Below are 22,050 nucleotides of genomic sequence, written 5' to 3' on the forward strand. Positions count from 1 at the left end.
TTCACATTCTCCCCGATTTTTATTTTGCATTTTCCTGATTTTTTATTTTTCATTTTCTCGATTTTATATCACAATTGTTTTTTCATTTCCTTAATTTTTGTTGTTTCTTTCGATTTTCCAATTTTTCGTTTACTCAATTTTTCAAATTTTCAGGCCAATCGATTCCAATTCGTCGATTTTCCTATTTTTAAATTATTCAGTTTGAAGTTTTTGGGTTTCCACCCCTTTTTTACTTTTTGGATTTTCAATTTTTCGTTAAACTTTAGATTTCTCAAATTTTCGACAGTTTTATACTTCGATTTCTCAATTCTTTTTCAACTTTTCGATGTTTTCATTTTTCTTTTTTAAAATTTTTCATTTTTTTTTATTCCTGGATTTATCGAATTCAGAATTTGGATGTTTTGATTGTTCAATTTCTCAATTTTTTTCTACTTCTCAATGTTTCGATTTTTGGATTTCTCGGATTCGTTTTGTCGATTTTTCGATTTTTAAGTTTTAAATTTTCGAATTTTTCTTTTTTGATTCTTTGATGTTTGGATTTCTCCATTTTTCAATTTTGCGATATTTCAATTGTTCAACGTTTTAAATTTTAGATTTTTCGATTTCTGGATTTTTTGATTTTCCAGTTCTTCAGTATTTCTATTTTACAATTTTTCAAATTTTGACGTTGCTAAATTTTTAGTTTTCCGATTTTTCGATTAATATATTTTTTTTTTGATTTTCCGGTTTCTCGAATTTGCAGTTTCGATTTTTCAGTTCTTTATTTCTTCGATTTTTGGATTTTTCGGTTGGCTAATTTTTAATTTCTCAATTTTCGACTATTTTATATATATATATATATATTTTTCGATTTCTGGAATTTTCGAGTTTTCAGTTCTTGAATATTTTTCTTTTTTCCGAATGTTTAATTTTTCGATTTTTCAATTTTTTGAGAACTCGATTTATCGAGATTCGGTTGTCGCAGTTTTTGAATTTTTCGATGTTTTTTACTTTTCGGCTTTTCAATTTTTGAATTATCCGATTTTTCAATTTTCCAAATTTTTTAATTTTCAAGTTTTGACGTTTCTGAATTTTCAGTTTTCCGATTTCTCAATTAGTCTATTTTTTGATTTGCCCATTTTCGACTTGCCCAAGGTTTCGAGTTTTCAGTTTTTCAGTTCCTCAATTTTTCCATTTTCAGGCTCCAGGTTTTTCAATTTTTCGATTTCCCAATTTTTGGATATTTCGTTCAATTTTGTGTTTTCTCAGTTTTTCGATTCTTCAATTTTTCAATTTTGGGATTTTTTAGTATTTCGACTTTTGGATTTTTCACGTTCTGGATTTTTCGATTTCTCGACTTTTTACTTTTTGGATTTTCAATTTTTCGTTTTTTGAACTTTCTGTTTTCACAATCTTTCAACTTTTCGATATTTTAAGTTTTCAATTTTTAAAATTTTAGGTTTTTCGATTTCTCGAGTTTTCAGTTCTTCTATACATATTTGAATTTTTCAATTTTCGAAATTTAAAGTTAATTATAAGCTACTTTTTTAAAAGACATATTTCTCGGTTTCGGTTTGTCGATTTTTCGATTTTTAAGTTTTAAATTTTTGAATTTTTCTTTTTTGATTCTTTGATGTTTGGATTTCTCCATTTTTCAATTTTGCGATAATTCAATTGTTCAATGTTTTAAATTTTAGATTTTTCGATTTCTGGATTTTTTGATTTTCCAGGTCTTCAGTATTTCTATTTTACAATTTTTCAAATTTTGACGTTGCAAAATTTTCACTTTTCCGATTTTTCGATTAAGTAATATATATTTTTTTTTATTTTACCGTTTCTCGAATTCGCAGTTTCGATTTTTCAGTTCTTCAATCAAGATTTTTCAATTTTCGACTGTTTTATATAATATTTCGATTTGTGAATTTTTCGAGTTTTCAATTTTTTGAGAACTCGATTTATCGAGATTCGGATGTTTCGATGTTTTGATTGTCTCAGTTTTTTAATTTTTCGATGTTTCTATTTTTCAAGTTTTTTCGTTTTTTCAACTTTCGGTTTTCACAATCTTTCAACTTTTCGATATTTTAAGTTTTCAATTTTTAAAATTTTAAGTTTTTCGATTTCTCGAGAGAAGAATACGAACAAAAACGGTACTAATAAAAATACAGGGTGTGAGTGAGAATATATCCGTTTATTCCCCCCAAAAAATTGAGGACATCATCTCCAAATTTTGCCAAATAATTTCTACCCAAAATATGATGAGTTTTTACTTGTTATTTATCATTGCAATAATATTTTTTGTATTTTCTTGAACAGGTGGCTCAAAAAAATTAATGAATTGGCCAATTTATTTTATTCATTAAATCAGGAACGGCTCACTCCATTTTCGCAGAAAATGTTGGAAATTGTTCATTGTTATTTTTTAATTACCATTTTACACTAAATAAAATAAGTCAGTGAAATGGAGAAAGGAGCTGAGCCGGGCTAAATTTAGCTTTTTCTAGTTTTATGAGCAAGCAATAGCCCCGCCCACCCACCCCTTCTTCGTACCAGTGACTACTTTTAGTATTATACAGTCCTTTCTTACCAAGTTTTAGCCCCGCCCACCCACCCCTTTTTTAGAGGATGTCATTTACCAAAATCAATCTTATCTTAACAAATACTAGCCCCTCCCACCCACCCCTTCTTCGTTCCAGTTTTAGCTTGTGAAAAAAATTCGTGCGTACGAACTTAATAAAATTTTATTTTTAGTAAAGATCAGTACGTATAATTATTAACAATTACCGCAACGAACAACAAATGTACAACATTATTAAACATAATTTTGTCTCAGTTGGTTTCAATACCGTTGATCGTTCGTACAATGATGTCGGCAGATTCCTTGAGTTGATCCTTAGTTATTACCAGCGGTGGGGCGAACCTGATGATGTTATCATGGGTGTGTTTTGCTATCAGACCATTTTCTTTCAGTTTTAAGCAGATATCCCAAGCTTCAATGTGATCTAAAAAGTATTATTACCTAAGTTACGAATTAACGATAACCCCGGTATCTTTATTATTTTTTTTTTAACTCAAATGGAAATTTTTATTGTCATTCTAAAAATACACTGCAGCAGTGATAATTCTACCGAAGATCAAGGATCTGTCATTGTCGTGACACTTGATTTAATTGAAACAATTTTATTTTCAAGGACTTACTTTTGTTTATGACTATGGCGTTTAATAACCCTCTTCCTCTGACTTCAATTACGATGTTTTTGTTTAATTTCTTTCTCAGTTCTGTTCGGAATATCTCCCCTAGTTCGAAAGCATTGTTAGCTAAATTTTCTTCCTCGAGGATTTCGAGGGCCGCGATTGCCACTTTGGACCCCAACGGATTGCCACCAAAGGTGGAACCGTGTGTACCTGGAAACAAAAAAGGTCACATTTGTCCGGTGACGTCATAGTACGAGCCCTAACAACTAGATATTGGGACACCAAAAAATTTTTATAAAAAAATCACCAAACTTTTTAACAAAAATGTAATTTATTTTAGATAATTAAAATTTTAAAATTAATTCGTTTTGCAAAACTGTTAATGTTTAGAGCACAACAAAAACTGATTTCTAACTCAAACAGTGACATAAAACTCTAAAACAACGTAACATTTTGTGACACATAAATATTGGGACACAGCAAATTCAGTGACTGGTCATATCTCCTTTTGCCTTAATAACTGCAGAAATTCTTGCCATCATACTTTCAACTAATTTTCTACAAAACACAGGAGTCGTTACTGTATCCTACACTCGCTAAATTTCCTGTTGAAGATTGACAATCGCTTGTCACGGATGATTTCCTAAATATTTTTTTATTTCACGCCATACCGTCTGTATTAGATTAGGATCTGGGCTATTCGATAATCAGGGCAAACATTTATATTATTATTCTTTGTAATAAGTGTTGTAGGTGTGTAACTTGAAGCATCATCCTGTTGAAAAATATAAATATCAACAGGATAGACTGCTTCAGTAGTTGTTAATATTTTTTTACAAAGTCTCTTGATATTTGTTTGAATTTGTAATTTCCCTTCCATGAACGTTGTTAATTGGTCTTTAAATTCCGTTAATAGACATGCACCCCCAAACCATTTTTCCGCTTGCAAACTTGACTCTTTGTTTGAGATAATCCATATTAAAATTCCTTTTTTATTTCAATAACTCTTTTTCGACTATTACCTCACCCAGACATCAAATTTGGACTCAGCGTTATATATCACTTTTCTCCGATTTTTATTTTGGTCATATTAACCGATTTTTCTTGTGGGCAGTTTTTAATTGTGGTTTTACTTTAGCCTAAAATAATATAAATAAATAATAAAGTCCATCAAAGATAGCTTTATTTAAGATTTACAATGTAAAAACCAAGGCCTGATTTGTGTATGCATTCGCGGCAATATTGTCTTGAAAAATTTAGTTGGTTATCACTATTCCAGCAAGTAGTAATTTCTCTTAAAGTACTCCGTCGTCCACTTTTATAAATTTTCATCAGTTGTTGTTGATCACGCGGCTTCACAAGTGGTGGCCTACCGGGAATTTTACCTTTTATTCCGATGGTACCTCTGTCTGTGTAATATTTTACGACATTTACCATCGACGACTAAGCTATTTGGAACAAATCTTCACTTTTTCTTAGCGATTTTCCCTTGAGGTACTGCGAAATTATTATTTTCAGAACTTTTACTAAAACTAGCCCGCCGCTAACTATTTTTTTTTCTAAATAAAACCAACACTAGCATGAAATGCTACGATCCCTATAATAATGGCAGCATTTACCAGCTACTACGTTTGTATTTCGATGGTATACTTAGCAAATTTTCTCGGGTGTCCCAACATTTAAATGTCAGCAAAAATTGCACATTTTTTAGTTAGGTGACAATTTTTGCGCTCTAAGAAAATTTATTAATTTGCAAAATACCTCACTCTCTGCCAAAATAGATGCCCATGCAAAATTTGCATTTAGTCCAAACGAATTGAATGATATCAAAAATATCTACCGGATTTTTTTGAGAAATTGTCTGTGTCCCAATATTTAGTTGTTAGGGCTCGTACTTACCAGGTTCCACTACTAACATAATCGGATCATTGGCCAGACACGCCGACACCGGATAAACCCCACCCCCTAAAGCCTTCCCTAGTACCAAAATATCAGGCTTAACATCCTCATAATCCACGGCTAATCTCTTCCCAGTTCTCCCTAATCCAGTCTGTATTTCATCTGCGCTCCACAAAACGTTGTACTTAGTACAAAGGGTGCGCACCCCTTTCAAATAACCCTCACTGGGTACCACAACCCCCGCCTCGCCTTGAATGGGCTCCACCATGAACCCACAAACCAAAGGATCCTGAAGCGCTTTCTACAAAAAAGTCGGTAGGTAACACTTTTCGCCAACTTTTTCATCACTCACTTCTAAAGCCTGGAGGTCGTTATAAGGAACACAGCTAAACCCAGGCATGAAAGGACCGTAGTTTTCAAAAGACAAAGGATCCGTGGAGGCGGAAACCGCCGCTAATGACCTTCCCCAGAAATTATCCACCGCGAAGATCATTTTGGCCTGATCTTTGGGGATTTTCTTGACTTTGTAGCCCCATTTTCGCGAGATTTTGCAAGCTGTGTCGTCGGCTTCCACACCTAGAGGAGACCATGAGTTTGGTTGGTACAGAAAGAGGGGTAAAAGTGACCTGTATTCATTGGCATGACCTTGTCGTAGCCGAAGAGTTTGGTCACAAAGCTGGCGTACTCCCCGAAGACGTCCGAGTAGAAAGCTCGGGAGGTGTGGTGGAGAACTTGCGCTTGTTTTTGAAGGGTTTCTACGATTTTGGGGTGGCAGTGGCCGTAGTTGTTGGCCGAGTAGCCGCTGAGGTAGTCGAAGTAGCGTTTGCCTTCGACGTCCCACACGAATACACCTAGGGAGATAAAGTGAACATTTGTGTTATCTACACGTAAATAGTTTTTATTGATTGTGAATCGTATCAATAAAGTTGCACTTTGATTGTTTACCTTGTCCTTTCGCTAGAGTTACTGGCAACGGGTGATAATTGTGAGCTGCGAATTGGTTTTCTCGGTCTATCACTTCTTTACTACTGAGGTACAACAGAAGAACCCCAATATATTTTCGGATAGCCCTGACGACTACGACTGCCCGGATATCTCGGTACAGAATATAGTTTTAAGCGCGGAGAGATTCCGGAAGAAGGAAAGCTCGAAACATAAGAAGAAAAAGTGCAATGTGGGGTATAAATCGCCCGAGAACAACATGAGGTCGGTTTCGCAACAATGTACTTTGGAGTATAGTTCGGAGAATATCTCGGATTCGATTCTGGATAAGAGTCCAGATCATGCGTCTCCCGTGACGGATTTGTTGAAGAAAGATGAGCCCGAGTCAGTTCCTAGGATATACGTCAATCCATCACACGATCTGCATAAAGGAGTACAAAGTAGAGCTAGTAGTGTAAATGATTTAGATGATTTATATCAACAGATAAGAAGAGGTCCAAAAGATGCAACGTCTCAATCACGGTCTTTTGTAAATAGCTTTAGCCTCACTCGAAATAGTCCGTGTTTCTCTGATTCCGATATTAATTCCTACGTTACCGACCATACGTACAGACATCGAACTTGCAACAGTAATACTAGTTTAAACGACGATGTCGAGACGACTGTTTAATTTGAGATTATTTATTGAGATTTTTGTATAGTATTTTTTTAATAGGGTTTAGTTTAAGTCGGTTTTCGATGATTTTCATGTCAATTGTGAGGAAACTGTGTCCATATTGTAAAAGGTAGGCGCGGCTGAGGGAAGACCAAACGTAACTGTCGGAATAAAACTTTCTTTGTTGTACCAAATACGAATACTCATTTAGTTGCGTCTGGAGCTCTCTACAATCGTTTTTTGCACTATTTATAAAAAGTTGTGTATTTGGCAACTTTGAATATTTTTTGTAAATATTCGGCTCCATACGATGTGTTCTTTAATTTTATCTTCTCTGATTGTTAGGGGTCGTGTTTGGGGTGCGGTTTCGGCACAGAACTTATCGACTTATTATTATCAAATTAAAAACAAGGTTTCTAAGTTGACGGGCTAAAACTGTGCCCCGAATGCAATTTCTACTTGTAAATTGCCCCAGAGATGCTCAATTGTAACGGCATACGTTGTACTTTGTGTGCTTTGTTTTAACAGTGTGTACTTAGCTAAAAATACTTTATTGTATAACATATATTTTTTGTATGCGATTTATGGATATTATACATCGAAACGTGCATTATTAGTACAATTAAGAGTATTTATTTCTATGAAGTGTAGCCTATAATTAAGCTAATCGTGTGCACTTTTGATTAGGATCAGAACTGATACGAAGGTTTCTGTGTAAGTTGGGTTATACACGAATCTTCCGCCATTGGAGTTTTACGTTTTTATGTCTCGCGTGAGTGCGAGCCGTATCCTGTGATATAGTAATTACGTTCAGTAGAACTCTTCGTTTTTAAACGGTTTTAATTTATAGACAAACTACATGTTATAGAGCTTACCGAGCTTTTGTAATGTACTTGCCAGGTTGAGTAATTTTCTTGCGCATGCATTGAGATTATGTCATTTGATGTTGACGCAAAGGCAGTCTGTTGTAAGTATTAAATGAAAGAGTACAATATGTACAATATTTTAAAGACTGTTAGGTATTAAAATGATATACAAATGCTGAAAATACTGTTTGTTAATAATATTATCTCTTTGTGTAAATGATTATTGTATTCGATGATTGAAAAAGAATAAATGCATTTACAGAGCACTTAAATCTAGTTTTACTTACCGAGTAAGAATAAATAGGTCTTCCGTCTGTTTGTCTGTCTGTCTGTCTGTCTGTCTGTCTGTCTGTCTGTCTGTCTGTCTGCCGTCCCGAGTTTTATTAGACAGATAATCTCCGAAAGTCCTGGGCCGATTGTTGTCAAATTTTGTATTTATATTAGGAATATCCTTTTATATAACTTTTATCCGAAACCAGATTTTTGAAAAAAAAAAAAATCAAAATTATAAAACATTTTGCAATTTAATTTTGAATGTGGAAAACCGAATGCTTTGAAATCTTGCGGATGTTTTAAATTTATGATAGGCATATTACATTTTTAATCAAAATATATTTGCGTATCCCCTCCAAAAATTGATGACGTCAGCTCAAAGGTTTGCCGAATAAATCCGATCTAAAATGTACAAAATATGATGAGTCTGTACTTGATTTATCATTTCATTCATGTTTTTTAGATTTGCATCCTTATTAGACATATTTTGTCCCTCTTATATTAAAATTTGGTTTTCAGTTCTGTTTTCTGTGTAAAAAAAAATTAAACATGCAAAAATGACGACTCTGAGAAAAGAGGCTTCAAATTTTACTCGTTTTGTATAACCCTGATTCAAAATTATTCGAAGGCTATCGGTGTTTTATTTTTGATACTCAATGTAAATTATTGAATTAAAAAAAATGGTCTAAAGTCATTTCCTCGCTTTTGAAGTCCGGTATAATATATTCAGTTTTGTCAGATAATTGTAAGATTCGATTTAGAGATTTTTTGCTGATAACGCAGTAAAGAGATCCATCTGGCGATGTTTCCTTTATTTTTTTGTTGTTTCTTTCGATTTACAATTTTTTATTTATTCAATTTTTCAAATTTTCAGGCTTTGATTTTTGAATTCCATGATTTTCCACGTTTAAAATTTTTCAACGTGCAGTTTTTGGATTTCCAGTTTTTCAGTTTCTTTAATTTTCAATATTTTGATTTTACAATACATATTTCTTTTTTTTATTTTTCACGTTTTCGAATTTTAAGTTTTTCAATTTTTAATCTTTCGATTTTTCAAATTTTCGTTTCTTCAAATTTTCATGTTTGATTTTCACTTTTGACATTTTTCAAGTTTTCATCATAAACTTATTCGTTTTTTTATTTTTGATTTTTCAATTTTAGTTTCTTGACTTCTAAATTTTTCAATTTTTCGACTTGCAATTTTTTAATTTTGCAATTTTTCGATATTACAGTTTCTCATTTTTCGATTTTTCACATTCTCAATTTTTAATTTTTGTTATTTTCAATTTTTCGTTTCCTCAATTTTTCAAGTTCTCGATTTTTATTTTTTATTTTCCCGATTTTTTTAATTTTCATTTTCTCGATTTTATGTCACAAATTTTCATTTTTTCAATTCCTTTATTTTTTGTTGTTTCTTTCGATTTTTCAATTTTTCGTTTCTTCAAATTTTCAATTTCGCAATATTTCTTTTTTTTTATTTTTTACTTTTTCGATTCTTAAGATTTTTCAAGTTTTCATTTTGTAATTTTTCGTTTTTTATTTTTGATTTTTCAATTTTACAATTTCTCGACTTCCAAAATTTTCAATTTTTCGTTCCTTCAATTTTTCGGTTTGCATCAGTTTTTCAATTTGGCAATTTTTGAATATTACAGATTTTCATTTTTCGATTTTTCAGTTTCTCAATTTTTAATTTTTCCCTTTTCCAATTTTTTGTTTCCGATTTTTATTTATCATTTTCCCGATTTTTACTTCCCGAGCGTAAGCAAAGGAAGTATTGTAATCGAGTCCGTCGGCCGACTCTCTGCTTTTACGTTTTCTCGATCTTTCATGACCCCTAGAAGACGAAAAAATAGGTCTCCCATTTCCGTCTGTCTGTCTGTCCGTCTGTCCGTCCGTCTGTCCGTCCGTCTGTCCGTCTGTTGTCCCGGATTTTTATTAGACAGATAATCTCCGAAAGTACTCGACCGATTGTTGTGAAATTTTGTACTTATATTAAGAATATCATGTAGATGGTAAAACGCTAACCAAAATTTGTCTAATCATCCCCACCACTAATGCGCTGACGTCACTTCAAAATTGTACATAGTAAATGGGTTTTCAATTGTATAAAATAACATAGTCCTACACATGTAGTTTACAACTCTGAATCGACTTTTCACCCGAAACGTCCAGATTTTTGGAAAAAAAATCAAAATTATAAAACAACATTTTGAAATTTAATTTTTAATCTGCTAACCAGAATGCTTTGAAATGTTGCAGATGTTTTAAGGCTATAAAGAGCATAATAAATTTTTAGTCAAAAAAAATTTGCTTATCCGCTCCAAAAACTTGATGACGTCAGCTCAAAAGTTTGTGGAATAAATCATATCTAAAATGTACAAAATATGATGAGTCTGTACTTGTGATCTATCACTCCATTCATATTTTTTGGATTTGCATATACAGGGTGACTCAAAAAAATTAATGAATGCGTAAATTTATTTTACTGATTTACTCAGAAACTACAAAACCGAATGCTTTGAAATCTTGCAGATGTTTTAAGGTCATAAAGAGCATAATAAATGTTTAGTCAAAATATATTTGCTTATCCCCTCCAAAAACTTGATGACGTCAGCTCGAAAGTTTGCCGAATAAATCATCTCTAAAATGTACAAAATATGATGAGCCTGTACTTGTCATTTATCACTCCATTCATATTTTTTGGATTTGCATATACAGGGTGACTCAAAAAAATTAATGAATGCGTAAATATATTTTATTGATTTAATCAGGAACTACAAAACGGAATGCTCTGACATCTTGCAGATGTTTTAAGGTTATAAAGAGCATAATAAATGTTTAGTCAAAATATATTTGCTTATCCCCTCCAAAAACTTGATGACGTCAGCTCGAAAATTTGCCGAATAAATCATATCTAAAATGTACAAAATATGATCAGTCTGTACTTGTGATCTATCACTCCATTCATATTTTTTGGATTTGCATATACAGGGTGATTCAAGAAAATAAATGAAAGCGTAAATTTATTTTACTGATTTACTCAGGAACTACAAAACCGAATGCTTCGAAATCTTGAAGATATTTTAAAATTATCATAAGCATGGTGAATTTTTGATCAAAACGTATTTGGTCGTCCCCCCTAAAAAATTTATGACGTCACCACAAAATTTTGCTGAATAAATCCTATCTAAAATGTACAAAATATGGTGAGTCTCTTCTTGTGATTTATCATTCCATTCAAATTTTTCGATTTGCATATACAGGGTGACTCAAAAAAATTAATGAATGCGTAAATTTATCTTATTGATTTAATCAGGAACTACAAAACCGAATGCTTTGAAATCTTGCAGATGTTTTAAGGTTATAAAGAGCATAATAAATTTTTAGTCAAAATATATTTTGTTATCTTCTACAAAAAACTGATGACGTCAGTTCAAAAGTTTGCCGAATAAATCGTACCTAAAATGTACAAAATATGATGAGTCTGTACTTGTGATTTATCATTCCATTCATATTTTTGGATTTGCATATGCAGGGTGACTCAAAAAAAATAATGAAGGCGTGAATTTATTTTATTTTATCGATTTAATCAGGAATTACAAAACCGAATGCTTTGAAATCTTGGGAATATTTTAAAGTTATTATAATCATGGTAAACTTTTGTTCAAAATGTATTTATTCATCCCTCCTAAAAAAATTGATGACGTCACCCTTAAATTTTGCTGAATAAATCCTATCTAAAATACAAAAAATATGATGAGTTTGTACTTGTGATTTATCATTCCATTCATATTTTTTAGATTTTCTTAAGAGGTGGTTCAAAAAAATTAATGAAGTCAATTTATTTTATTGATTAAATTAAAGGCAACACTTATTATTAGTATTACACCCCAACCAACCCAATTTGGTAGACACAAAATTTGTTAAAGGAAAAACTCGGTTGAAACATAAGGGTAGCACGCTTATTTACATCGACTTTAACATTACAGACCTGCATTTGTTTTATGCGCTCACTTGGTTCCGCGAATGTGAAATAGACATGTTTATAATCAACCAATTGTGAATTTCACCGTCAAGAATTAAAATAAAACCCAATGTTTTATATAATAAGCGGAAGTCGAAGCAATAAAACCGATGGTCGTTTTGTTTACAGTTTCTCTGTTTGACTCTCACGTATGCTGTTACGCCTGTCATCTTAAATTAAGAATGTTTATACATACACGATTTTCAGTTGCCTCTGATACGTATACGTGAGTAAATTGTTTCGTTATTTTATTGATTATTACAAATCAATATTCAAAACGACCCAATTCATTTTCCCGAAAATTTGAGAATATAATAATTTTATTCTTAGTATTACACTACATCTATCCCAACTGATATACGTGTCCTTGCAAAAATGTTGATGACGTCATCGCAATTTTTTTTTAAATTCCCACTACAAAAATGTAATGAGAAAAAAAACACAATAGGCATGCAGTCGTCAAGTTTCCGACAGCGAGGGAAGTACTGTCTAAACTCTTTAGACCAATTTTTTAATTTCCACTTTTTCGATTTTATATCACAATTTTCCTTTTTTTGATTTCCTTTATTTTTTGTTGTTTCTTTCGATTTTATAATTTTTCCTTCATTAAATTTTTCAAATTTTCAGGTTTTTAGCAATTTTTTTCAAGTTTGATTTTCATTGTGTCATTTTTTAAGTTTTTATTATAGACTTTTTCGTTTTTTTATTTTTGATTTTTCAATTTTACAATTTGTCAACTTCCAAATTTGATAATTTTGCAATATTACAATTTCTTATTTTTCCATTTTTCACATTCTCGATTTTTAATTGTGCCCTTTTTCAATTTTCCGTCCTCTCAATTTTTCAACTCCCCGATTTTTATTTTGCATTTTCCTGATTTTTTATTTTTCATTTTCTCGATTTTATATCACAATTTTTTGTTTTTTCATTTCCTTAATTTTTGTTGTTTCTTTCGATTTTCCAATTTTTCGTTTATTCAATTTTTCAAATTTTCAGGCCAATCGATTCCAATTCGTCGATTTTCCAATTTTTAAATTTTTCAGTTTGCAGTTTTTGGGTTTCCACCCCTTTTATACTTCGATTTCTCAATTCTTTTTCAACTTTTCGATGTTTTAATTTTTATTTTTTAAAATTTTTCAATTTTTTTTATTTCTCGATTTATCGAATTCAGATGTCTTGATGTTTTGATTGTTCAATTTCTCAATTTTTTTCTATTTCTCAATGTTTCGATTTTTGGATTTCTCGGTTTCGTTTTTGTCGATTTTTCGATTTGTAGGTTTTAGATTTTCGAATTTTTCTTTTTTGATTCTTTGATGTTTGGATTTCTCCATTTTTCAATTTTGCGACATTTCAGTTGTTCAATGTTTTAAATTTTAGATTTTTCGATTTCTGGATTTTTTGATTTTCTAGTTCTTTAGTATTTCTATTTTACAATTTTTCAAATTTTGACGTTGCTAAATTTTCAGGCTTTGATTTTTGAATTCCAAGATTTTTCACGTTTAAAATTTTTCAATCTGCAGTTTTTGGATTTCCAGTCTTCCAATTTTTCAGTTTCTTTAATTTTCAATATTTTGATTTTACAATACATATTTCTTTTTTTTTATTTTTCACTTTTTCGAATTTTAAGTTTTTCAATTTTTAATCTTTGGATTTTTCAAATTTTCGTTTCTTCAAATTTTTATGTCTGATTTTGATTTTTAAATTTTATAGTTTCTAGACTTCTAAATTTTTCAATTTTTTGATTTGCAATTTTTTAATTTTGCAATTTTTCGATATTACAGTTTCTCATTTTTCGATTTTTCACATTCTCAATTTTTAATTTTTGTTATTTTCAATTTTTCGTTTCCTCAATTTTTCAAGTTCTCGATTTTTAGTTTTCATTTTCCCGATTTTTTTAATTTTCATTTTCTCGATTTTATGTCACAAATTTTCATTTTTTCAATTCCTTTATTTTTTGTTGTTTCTTTCGATTTTTCAATTTTTTTCGTTTCTTCAATTTTTCAAATTTTCAATTTCTCAATTTTTCGTTTCCACAATTTTTCATGTTCCCGGTTTTTATTTTTCAGTGTGGCGAATTTTTAATTTTTATTTTCTCGATTTATATCACAATTGTTCGTTTCTTCAGTTCCTTTATTTTCTGTTTTTTTTCGATTTTACAATTTTGCATTTGTTCAATTTTTCACACTTTGAATTTTCATTTCGTCCATTTTTCAATTTTTAAATTTTTCACTGCACTTTTTGGATTTCCAATTTCTTTAATATAATTTTAAATATTTCTATTTCATAATACATATTTCTTTTTTTTTTATTTTTTACTTTGCCGATTCTTCAGATTTTTCAAGTTTTCATTTTGTAATTTTTGGTTTTTTATTTTTGATTTTTCAATTTTACAATTTCTCGACTTCCAAAATTTTCAATTTTTCGTTGGTTCAATTTTTCGGTTTGCATCAGTTTTTCAATTTGGCAATTTCTGAATATTACAGATTTTCATTTTTAGATTTTTCAGTTTCTCAATTTTTAATTTTTCCCTTTTCCCATTTTTTGTTTCCGATTTTTATTTTTCATTTTCTCGATTTTTTAATTTTCCTTTTTTTTATTTCCTTTATTTTTTGTTGTTTCTTTCGATTTTACAATTTTTCCTTTATTAAATTTTTCAAATTTTCAGGTTTTTAACAATTTTTCTTCAAATTTTCAAGTTTGATTTTCAGTTTGTACATTTTTAAGTTTTTATTACAGACCTTTTCGTTTTTTTGTTTTTGATTTTTCAATTTTACAATTTGTCGACTTCCAAGTTTTATAATTTTTCAATATTACAATTTCTCGTTTCCATTTTTCACATTCTCGATTTTTAATTGTGCCCTTTTTCAATTTTCCGACCCCTCAATTTTTCAACTCCCCGATTTTTATTTTCCATTTTCGTGATTTTTTATTTTTCATTTTTTAGATTTTCTATCACAATTTTTTGTTTTTTCATTTCCTTAATTTTTGTTGTTTCTTTCGATTTTTCAATTTTTCGTTTATTCAATTATTCAAATTTTCGGGCCAATCGATTCCAATTTTAAAGTTTTTCAGTTTGCAGTTTTTGGGTTTCCACCCCTTTTTACTTTTTTGATTTTCAATTTTTCGTTAAACTTTAGATTTCTCAAATTTTAGACAGTTTTATACTTCGATTTCTCAATTCTTTTTAACTTTTCGATGTTTTAATTTTCCTTTTTTAAAATTTTTCATTTTTTTTTATTTCTCGATTTATCGAATTCAGATGTTTGGATGTTTTGCTTGTTCAATTTCTCAATTTTTTTCTATTTCTCAATGTTTCGATTTTTGGATTTTTCGGTTTCGTTTTGTCGATTTTTCGAATTTTTCTTTTTTGATTCTTTGATGTTTGGATTTCTCCATTTTTCAGTTTTGCGATATTTCAGTTGTTCAATGTTTTAAATTTGAGATTTTTCGATTCTGGTTTTTTTGATTTTCCAATTCTTCAGTATTTCTATTTTACAATTTTTCAAATTTTGCCGTTGCTAAATTTTCACTTTTCCGATTTTTCGATTAAGTAATATATATGTATATTTTTTTATTTTACCGTTTCTCGAATTCGCAGTTTCGATTTTTCAGTTCTTCAATTCTTCAGTTTTTCGTTTTTTAAACTTTAGAATTTTCAGTTTTCGACTGTTTTATATATATTTCGATTTGTGAATTTTTAGAGTTTTCAATTTTTTGAGAACTTGATTTATCGAGATTCGGATGTTTCGATGTTTTGATTGTCTCACTTTTTGAATTTTTCGATGTTTCGATTTTCCAATTTTTTAAAATTTTCAAGTTTTGAAGTTTCTGAATTTGCAGTTTTCCGATTTCTCAATTAATATATTTTTTGGTTTTCCCATTTTCGACTTGCGAAGGCTTCGATCTTTCAGTTTTTCAGTTCCTCAATTTTTCGATTCTTTAGGTTTGCAATTTTTCGGCTTTTCGATTTCCCAATTTTTCAGTTTTTTAATTTCCCAATTTTTGGATATTTCGTTCAATTTTGGGATTTTTTAGTATTTCGACTTTTGGATTTTTCACGTTCTGGATTTTTCGATTTCTCGACTTTTTACTTTTTTATTTTCAATTTTTCGTTTTTTCAACTTTCGGTTTTCAGAATCTTTGAACTTTTCGATATTTTAAGTTTTCAATTTTTAAAATTTTAAGTTTTTCGATTTCTCGAGAGAAGAACACAAACAAAAACGGACATCACCTCCAAATTTTGCCGAATAATTTCTACCCAAAATACGATGAGTTTTTACTTGTTATTTATCAATGCAATCATATTTTTTGGATTTTCTTGAACAGGTGGCTCAAAAAAATTAATGAATTGGCCAATTTATTTTATTCATTAAATCAGGAACGGCTCACTCCATTTTCGCAGAAAATGTTGGAAATTGTTCATTGTTATTTTTTAATTACGATTTTACACTAAATAAAATAAGTCAGTGAAATGGAGAAAGGAGCTGAGCCGGGCTAAATTTAGCTTTTTCTAGTTTTATGAGCAAGCAATAGCCCCGCCCACCCACCCCTTCTTCGTACCAGTGACTCCTTTTAAAATTGTACAGTCCTTTCTCAGCAAATTTTATCTCCGCCCACCCACCCTTTTTTAAAGGATATGTAATTTACTAAAATCAATCTTATCTTAAAAAATACTAGCCCCGCCCACCCGCCCTCTATTTTCTTAGCGCGTATGTCATCTGCCATATTCAGTCTTATCTTAGCAAATCCTAGGCCCTCCCTCCCACCCCTTCTTCGTTCCAGTTTTAGCTTGTGAAAAAAATTCGTGTGTACGAACTTAATAAAATTTTATTTTTAGTAAAGATCAGTACGTATAATTATTAACAATTACCGCAACGAACAACAAATGTACAACATTATTAAACATAATTTTGTCTCAGTTGGTTTCAATACCGTTGATCGTTCGTACAATGATGTCGGCAGATTCCTTGAGTTGATCCTTAGTTATTACCAGCGGTGGGGCGAACCGGATGATGTTATCATGGGTGTGTTTTGCTATCAGACCATTTTCTTTCAGTTTTAAGCAGATATCCCAAGCTTCAATGTGATCTAAAAAATGTTATTACCTAAGTTACGAATTAACGATAACCCCATTATCTTTATTATTTTTTTTTAACTCAAATGGAAATTTTTATTGTCATTCTAAAAATACACTGCAGCAGTGATAATTCTACCGAAGATCAAGGATCTGTCATTGTCGTGACACTTGATTTAATTGAAACAATTTTGTTTTCAAGGACTTACTTTTGTTTATGACTATGGCGTTTAATAACCCTCTTCCTCTGACTTCAATTACGATGTTTTTGTTTAATTTCTTTCTCAGTTCTGTTCGGAATATCTCCCCTAGTTCGAAAGCATTGTTAGCTAAATTTTCTTCCTCGAGGATTTCGAGGGCCGCGATTGCCACTTTGGACCCCAACGGATTGCCACCAAAGGTGGAACCGTGTGTACCTGGAAACAAAAAAGGTCACATTTGTACGGTGACGTCATAGTACTTACCAGGTTCCACTACTAACATAATCGGATCATTGGCCAGACACGCCGATACCGGATAAACCCCACCCCCTAAAGCCTTCCCTAGTACCAAAATATCAGGCTTAACATCCTCATAATCCACGGCTAATCTCTTCCCAGTTCTCCCTAATCCAGTCTGTATTTCATCCGCGCTCCACAAAACGTTGTGCTTAGTGCAAAGGGTGCGCACCCCTTTCAGATAACCCTCACTGGGTACCACAACCCCCGCCTCGCCTTGAATGGGCTCCACCATGAACCCACAAACCAAAGGATCCTGAAGCGCTTTCTACAAAAAAGTCGGTAGATAACACTTTTCGTCATTATTCACCACTCACCTCCAAAGCCTGGAGATCGTTATAAGGAACACAGCTAAACCCAGGCATGAAAGGACCGTAGTTTTCAAAAGATAGAGGATCCGTGGAGGCGGAAACCGCCGCTAATGACCTTCCCCAGAAATTATCCACCGCGAAGATCATTTTGGCTTGATCTTTGGGGATTTTCTTGACTTTGTAGCCCCATTTTCGCGAGATTTTGCAAGCTGTGTCGTCGGCTTCCACACCTAGAGGAGACCATGAGTTTGGTTAGTACAAAACGAGGGGTAAAAGTGACCTGTATTCATTGGCATGACCTTGTCGTAGCCGAAGAGTTTGGTCACAAAGCTGGCGTACTCCCCGAAGACGTCCGAGTAGAAAGCTCGGGGATTTTGGGGTGGCAGTGGCCGTAGTTGTTGGCCGAGTAGCAGCTGAGGTAGTCGAAGCGTTTGCCTTCGACGTCCCACACGAATACACCTAGGGAGATAAGGTGAACATTTGTGTTATCTACACGTAAATATTTTTTATTGATTGTGAATCGTATCATTAAGAGTTGCACTTTGATTGTTTACCTTGTCCTTTCGCTAGAGTTACCGGCAACGGGTGATAATTGTGAGCTGCGTATTTGTTTTCTCGGTCTATCACTTCTTTACTACTGAGGTACAACAGAAGAACCCCAATATATTTTCGGATAACGCTGACGACTACGACTGCCCGGATATCTCGGTACAGAATATAGTTTTAAGCGCCGAGAGATTCCGGAAGAAGGAAAGCTCGAAACATAAGAAGAAAAAGTGCAATGTGGGGTATAAATCGCCCGAGAACAACATGAGGTCGGTTTCGCAACAATGTACTTTGGAGTATAGTTCGGAGAACATCTCGGATTCGATTCTGGATAAGAGTCCAGATCATGCGTCTCCCGTGACGGATTTGTTGAAGAAAGATGAGCCCGAGTCAGTTCCTAGGATATACGTCAATCCATCACACGATCTGCATAAAGGAGTACAAAGTAGAGCTAGTAGTGTAAATGATTTAGATGATTTATATCAACAGATAAGAAGAGGTCCAAAAGATGCAACGTCTCAATCACGGTCTTTTGTAAATAGCTTTAGCCTCACTCGAAATAGTCCGTGTTTCTCTGATTCCGATATTAATTCCTACGTTACCGACCATACGTACAGACATCGAACTTGCAACAGTAATACTAGTTTAAACGACGATGTCGAGACGACTGTTTAATTTGAGATTATTTATTGAGATTTTTGTATAGTATTTTTTTAATAGGGTTTAGTTTAAGTCGGTTTTCGATGATTTTCATGTCAATTGTGAGGAAACTGTGTCCATATTGTAAAAGGTAGGCGCGGCTTAGGGAAGACCAAACGTAACTGTCGGAATAAAACTTTCTTGGTTGTACCAAATACGAATACTCATTTAGTTGCGTCTGGAGCTCTCTACAGTCATTTTTTGCACTATTTATAAAAAGTTGTGCATTTGGCAACTTTGAATATTTTTTGTAAATATTCGGCTCCATACGATGTGTTCTTTAATTTTATCTTCTCTGATTGTTAGGGGTCGTGTTTGGGGTGCAATTCGGGCCAGAACTTATCGACTTATTATTATCAAATTAAAAACAAGGTTTCTAAGTTGACGGGCTAAAACTGTGCCCCGAATGCAATTTCTACTTGTAAATTGCCCCAGAGATGCTCAATTGTAACGGCATACGTTGTACTTTGTGTGCTTTGTTTTAACAGTGTGTACTTAGCTAAAAATACTTTATTGTATAACATATATTTTTTGTATGCGATTTATGGATATTATACATCGAAACGTGCATTATTAGTACAATTAAGAGTATTTATTTCTATGAAGTGTAGCCTATAATTAAGCTAATCGTGTGCACTTTTGATTAGGATCAGAACTGAAACGAAGGTTTCTGTGTAAGTTGGGTTATACACGAATCTTCCGCCATTGGAGTTTTACGTTTTTATGTCTCGCCTGAGTGCGAGCCGTATCCTGTGATATAGTAATTACGTTCAGTAGAACTCTTCGTTTTTAAACGGTTTTAATTTATAGACAAACTACATGTTATAGAGCTTACCGAGCTTTTGTAATGTACTTGCCAGGTTGAGTAATTTTCTTGCGCATGCATTGAGATTATGTCATTTGATGTTGACGCAAAGGCAGTCTGTTGTAAGTATTAAATGAAAGAGTACAATATGTACAATATTTTAAAGACTGTTAGGTATTAAAATGATATACAAATGCTGAAAATACTGTTTGTTAATAATATTATCTCTTTGTGTAAATGATTATTGTATTCGATGATTGAAAAAGAATAAATGCATTTACAGAGCACTTAAATCTAGTTTTACTTACCGAGTAAGAATAAATAGGTCTTCCGTCTGTTTGTCTGTCTGTCTGTCTGTCTGTCTGTCTGTCTGTCTGTCTGTCTGCCGTCCCGAGTTTTATTAGACAGATAATCTCCGAAAGTCCTGGGCCGATTGTTGTCAAATTTTGTATTTATATTAGGAATATCCTTTTATATAACTTTTATCCGAAACCAGATTTTTGAAAAAAAAAAAAAATCAAAATTATAAAACATTTTGCAATTTAATTTTGAATGTGGAAAACCGAATGCTTTGAAATCTTGCGGATGTTTTAAATTTATGATAGGCATATTACATTTTTAATCAAAATATATTTGCGTATCCCCTCCAAAAATTGATGACGTCAGCTCAAAGGTTTGCCGAATAAATCCGATCTAAAATGTACAAAATATGATGAGTCTGTACTTGATTTATCATTTCATTCATGTTTTTTAGATTTGCATCCTTATTAGACATATTTTGTCCCTCTTATATTAAAATTTGGTTTTCAGTTCTGTTTTCTGTGTAAAAAAAAAATTAAACATGCAAAAATGACGACTCTGAGAAAAGAGGCTTCAAATTTTACTCGTTTTGTATAACCCTGATTCAAAATTATTCGAAGGCTATCGGTGTTTTATTTTTGATACTCAATGTAAATTATTGAATTAAAAAAAATGGTCTAAAGTCATTTCCTCGCTTTTGAAGTCCGGTATAATATATTCAGTTTTGTCAGATAATTGTAAGATTCGATTTAGAGATTTTTTGCTGATAACGCAGTAAAGAGATCCATCTGGCGATGTTTCCTTTATTTTTTTGTTGTTTCTTTCGATTTACAATTTTTTATTTATTCAATTTTTCAAATTTTCAGGCTTTGATTTTTGAATTCCATGATTTTCCACGTTTAAAATTTTTCAACGTGCAGTTTTTGGATTTCCAGTTTTTCAGTTTCTTTAATTTTCAATATTTTGATTTTACAATACATATTTCTTTTTTTTATTTTTCACGTTTTCGAATTTTAAGTTTTTCAATTTTTAATCTTTCGATTTTTCAAATTTTCGTTTCTTCAAATTTTCATGTTTGATTTTGATTTTTGAATTTTACAGTTTCTTGAGTTCTAAATTTTTCAATTTTTCGATTTGCAATTTTTTAAATTTGCAATTTTTCGATATTACAGTTTCTCATTTTCGGTTTTCTTTCACATTCTGAATTTTTAATTTTTGTTATTTTCAATTTTTCGTTTCCTCGATTTTTTAATTTTCATTTCCTCGATTTTATGTCACAAATTTTCATTTTTTCAATTCCTTTATTTTTTGTTGTTTCTTTCGATTTTTCCATTTTTCGTTTCCAAGATTTTTCATGTTCCCGATTTTTATTTTTCAGTGTGGCGAATTTTTAATTTTTATTTTCTCGATTTATAATTGTCCAATTTTTCAACTCCCCGATTTTTATTTTGCGTTTTCCTGATTTTTATTTTTCATTTTCTCGATTTTATATCACAATTTTTTGTTTTTTCATTTCTTTAATTTTGTTTCTTTCGATTTTCCAATTTTTCGTTTATTCAGTTTTTCAAATTTTCAGGCCAATCGATTCCAATTCGTCGATTTTCCAATTTTTAAATTTTTCAGTTTGCAGTTTTTGGGTTTCCACCCCTTTTATACTTTTTGGATTTTCAATTTTTCGTTAAACTTTAGATTTCTCAAATTTTCGACAGTTTTATACTTCGATTTCTCAATTCTTTTTCAACTTTTCGATGTTTTAATATTTCTTTTTTAAAATTTTTTAATTTTTTTTATTTCTCGATTTATCGAATTCAGATGTTTGGATTTGTTCAATTTCTCAATTTCTCATTTTTTTTCTATTCGATGTTTCGATTTTTGGATTTCTCGGTTTTTCGATTTTCCAATTTTTCGATGTTTCAATTTTTCAGTTATCTGACTTATCAATTTTTTTAAATTCTGGAGTTTCGATTTGTCGATTTTTCAGTTTTTCG

General features: G+C 31.5%; 3 protein-coding genes across 3 annotated transcripts; 1 reads left to right on the plus strand and 2 right to left on the minus strand.

The window, feature by feature from the left end:
• Positions 1-2,699: 2,699 nt before the first annotated feature.
• Positions 2,700-18,354, minus strand: LOC135129674 (ornithine aminotransferase, mitochondrial-like). Its single transcript, XM_064056908.1, has 6 exons — positions 18,267-18,354; positions 5,697-5,921; positions 5,423-5,646; positions 5,071-5,371; positions 3,175-3,381; positions 2,700-2,978 (listed from the first exon to the last, which is right to left on the minus strand). Exons 2-6 carry the CDS (start codon positions 5,710-5,712, stop codon positions 2,806-2,808), a joined length of 921 nt encoding a protein of 306 aa, XP_063912978.1. The 5' UTR covers positions 5,713-5,921; positions 18,267-18,354; the 3' UTR covers positions 2,700-2,805.
• Positions 5,711-7,782, plus strand: LOC135129410 (uncharacterized). The gene is made up of 3 exons (XM_064056560.1): positions 5,711-5,721; positions 5,781-5,877; positions 6,032-7,782. Exons 1-3 carry the CDS (start codon positions 5,711-5,713, stop codon positions 6,680-6,682), a joined length of 759 nt encoding a protein of 252 aa, XP_063912630.1. The 3' UTR covers positions 6,683-7,782.
• On the minus strand, positions 16,640-18,129 carry LOC135129675 (ornithine aminotransferase, mitochondrial-like). Its single transcript, XM_064056910.1, has 5 exons — positions 17,993-18,129; positions 17,719-17,942; positions 17,369-17,669; positions 17,114-17,320; positions 16,640-16,918 (listed from the first exon to the last, which is right to left on the minus strand). Exons 1-5 carry the CDS (start codon positions 18,006-18,008, stop codon positions 16,746-16,748), a joined length of 921 nt encoding a protein of 306 aa, XP_063912980.1. The 5' UTR covers positions 18,009-18,129; the 3' UTR covers positions 16,640-16,745.
• Positions 18,355-22,050: the final 3,696 nt, after the last annotated feature.

Source organism: Zophobas morio, unplaced genomic scaffold, assembly GCF_036711695.1.
Source record: "Zophobas morio isolate AGI-343-1 ecotype UQ-CSIRO unplaced genomic scaffold, CSIRO_AGI_Zmor_V1 ptg000016l, whole genome shotgun sequence".
Taxonomy (NCBI): Eukaryota; Metazoa; Arthropoda; class Insecta; order Coleoptera; family Tenebrionidae; genus Zophobas; species Zophobas morio.

What these genes read in the sequence shown, in the direction of transcription:
- LOC135129410 (XM_064056560.1), top strand. An exon ending in TTGGCCGAGTAGCCGCTGAG is followed by an intron (nt 5,878 to 6,031) that starts GTAGTCGAAGTA and finishes TCCTTTCGCTAG; the next exon opens with AGTTACTGGCAACGGGTGAT.
- LOC135129675 (XM_064056910.1), bottom strand. An exon ending in ACGATCTCCAGGCTTTGGAG is followed by an intron (nt 17,670 to 17,718) that starts GTGAGTGGTGAA and finishes ACTTTTTTGTAG; the next exon opens with AAAGCGCTTCAGGATCCTTT. An exon ending in TATGTTAGTAGTGGAACCTG is followed by an intron (nt 17,321 to 17,368) that starts GTAAGTACTATG and finishes TTTTGTTTCCAG; the next exon opens with GTACACACGGTTCCACCTTT.
- LOC135129674 (XM_064056908.1), bottom strand. An exon ending in ACGACCTCCAGGCTTTAGAA is followed by an intron (nt 5,372 to 5,422) that starts GTGAGTGATGAA and finishes ACTTTTTTGTAG; the next exon opens with AAAGCGCTTCAGGATCCTTT. An exon ending in CGCCATAGTCATAAACAAAA is followed by an intron (nt 2,979 to 3,174) that starts GTAAGTCCTTGA and finishes AATACTTTTTAG; the next exon opens with ATCACATTGAAGCTTGGGAT.